Genomic DNA, 2,488 nt, shown 5'->3' on the forward strand with positions numbered 1-2,488 from the left:
ATAACCTCCAAACCGTTTAGGCAATAGTTGAGCTATTTGGACTTTGTACCACACAGCACTCTCAACTTCTTATAATAGACTAACTAGTCTACCTCCTTATTCTGAACTCTCCCACTACAGTCTCAGTTCTCTGTACCCCTAGAACAGGCTTGGGGGACCTGTTTTCTACCAAAGGCCAATTGTATATTTATAACATCATTCAAGGGCCATACTGATCAAACACTGAATGAACTCATCTCTAACTGGATGGTTGGAAAGGCTCCTCTTTGGTGAGGCATGTGTTATTAGCTGGTATTGATGGTTTTGAAGGCCTTATATGGCCCAAGGGCGGTATCTTCCCCACCCCTGCCCTGCAGAGCCATTCTCAGTAACATCTACTTCACTCACCAAAGAAAAGAAGGAGGGAAATCCTCCAGCAAGAGTGGAGGATGCAGCGATATCATTAGGTGCAAACCACACCAGAAGGTTCTATTATAGGAGTGACACCGAAATTATGAAAATGTGTGCAGTGTTTCATCACAACTTTATTATTTTTATTAAAATATCCCTGTACTTCGTTATAATAAAAGCTATTTTTATAAACTCAACTTACATGTACCAATATACCAACCAAGCCAATCTGCTTTTTGAACCTTCTAATGTGCCACTGTCTGTAACATTTGGTAAGCTATGGGTTGCTAACCACTAAATTGGTAGATCAACGGCCCCAGCAGCTTTGCCTGTTTGAAAAATGATGAGATTTTGCTCCTGAAAAGATTTACAGCCTGTGGTCCACTAGGGGTCAGAATCACCTCGATGTCAGGGGTAACAGGTTTTAATCACAGCTGTCATTATCAATTACAAGGACACTTTGAATCACCTGGTTTCCTTTGCACCTAATATAAACATGCATGGCTTTTTTAAACTACAGTGTTGTGATCAGGAGTATTTGGGAACGTACATCAAGAACTTTTTAAACAACGAGTTATTGTTAAAGGGCACAGAGAAGAAAAAGAAAAATCGGTTTTACTTAGTTAATATGCAATTAATAATGTTGAAACTCAATGGAGAGATTTTACACACTGTTATTGCTAGTATTCATATAGCCTAAGACATAATAAATTTGAGCAATTTACAACTACATTTATCCCTTGTGATTAAGTTTTTTGTTTGAGGTGATCTAGTTTGTCAATAAACACTCCAAGTCCATCTCCATTTTACTTTTGCTCCTATGATTAAAAATATTGATAATAAACATTGCTAAGGATTCTCTAAGGAGCGACACAGTTGGGTAAGTGTTGGACTGCTGACTACAATGTCAGTGGTTTAAATCCACTACCCGCTTTATGGGAGAAAGATGAGGCTGTCTGCTCCAGTCATGATTTATAGCCTTGAAAACCCTACCTAGACTTGCTACAAGGCGAACGAAGTCAACTTGATAGCCCAGGGTAGGGATTCAGCATGGTGTAGTTTCGCACTGTGACACTAATTTTAACGACACCAGAGAGGAGAGGACGGGACACTAGGAGGAGGACTTAAGGAATAAAATATGGCACACGGAAGAATAACTTAGTTCTTCTTGTTTCCCACCCCACCCCATCCCCCACTCTCCTTCGCAAAAACAAAACAAAACTGGACCCAATGGCAGTGAGTTCCGTTCGGTTTGGGTTTTCCTTCAGATATGCGAAATTTTTTTCAGTAAGAAAGGCGCTTGTGGAATATGATAAACTGGTAGTGCTAACAGCTCCAGGCGGCAAAGGGCAGGAGGCAGCTAGGAGACCCGGGCTGCGATGCAGCTGCCGGCCTGGCGCACCCCGGCTGGGGACCTAGGCGCAAGGTCAGCGGCCCCCCGCCAGCCTCCCTGCGGCCGCACCCCCACGGCCTCCACGGACGCCCCACCCCGGAAGGTGCCTTCTCAGCCCGGGCTGCGGATCGAAGGACTACTCGTTTGGAACCCGCGGGCAAGAGTTGAGACCATCTTGGGAAGTTGAACTTGGACCCTGCCAAGCGGACCACAGGCAGGAAGCCATGGACTCCGTGGCGAGCGCGTGCTCGCGGTGGCTTCGGCCACTTTCTTTGCCCGGGGGCCACTAGGCTAAATGGCCCTGGGGATATGGAGGGACAGGAGAGGGAGAGGCGGAATTCGGGCTTCCGCAAGGGGCAGCTCGCCAGGTGCCCTGGCCCCAGTCCCCGCTCCACCAGTCAGGGCCCTACTGGGACCAGGGGCGGGGGTCGGGCGGTGGCGGGGCGTTTGAAAGGGTAGAGGTGGGGGTGCTGAGTCACGAATTTGTCACCGTTCTCACCTCTCTCAGCCCTCGGGGGCTGAAGCAAAAGTGAAAGCGAATGTTCCTCTCGGGACAGCCGTGTCTGGGACCTGCGTCCACACCGCCCTCGGGTCCTGCAGCATCTGCGCGCGTGGTGGGCGCGCGCCGCGCCTCCAGGGCCCGCGAGTGGAGCGGGCGCCCCGCGGGTCCCGAGCCCCCGGCCCCGGTCGCCCAGCGCGACGGTC

At 49.2% G+C, this 2,488-nt stretch overlaps 1 protein-coding gene across 1 annotated transcript in view; it reads left to right on the forward strand.

Moving 5' to 3' along the window:
* Window positions 1-2,322: 2,322 nt before the first annotated feature.
* Window positions 2,323-2,488, forward strand: part of IL15RA (interleukin 15 receptor subunit alpha) — a 51,873-nt gene continuing 51,707 nt past the window's right edge. The window contains exon 1 of the mRNA XM_045285587.1: window positions 2,323-2,485. Within this exon, the coding sequence (XP_045141522.1) occupies window positions 2,323-2,485 (163 nt within the window). The remainder of the gene's footprint in view (window positions 2,486-2,488) is intronic.

Source organism: Echinops telfairi, unplaced genomic scaffold, assembly GCF_000313985.2.
Source record: "Echinops telfairi isolate 266 unplaced genomic scaffold, ASM31398v2 ScPeMD7_7473;HRSCAF=8511, whole genome shotgun sequence".
In the NCBI taxonomy this organism is placed as follows: domain Eukaryota; kingdom Metazoa; phylum Chordata; class Mammalia; order Afrosoricida; family Tenrecidae; genus Echinops; species Echinops telfairi.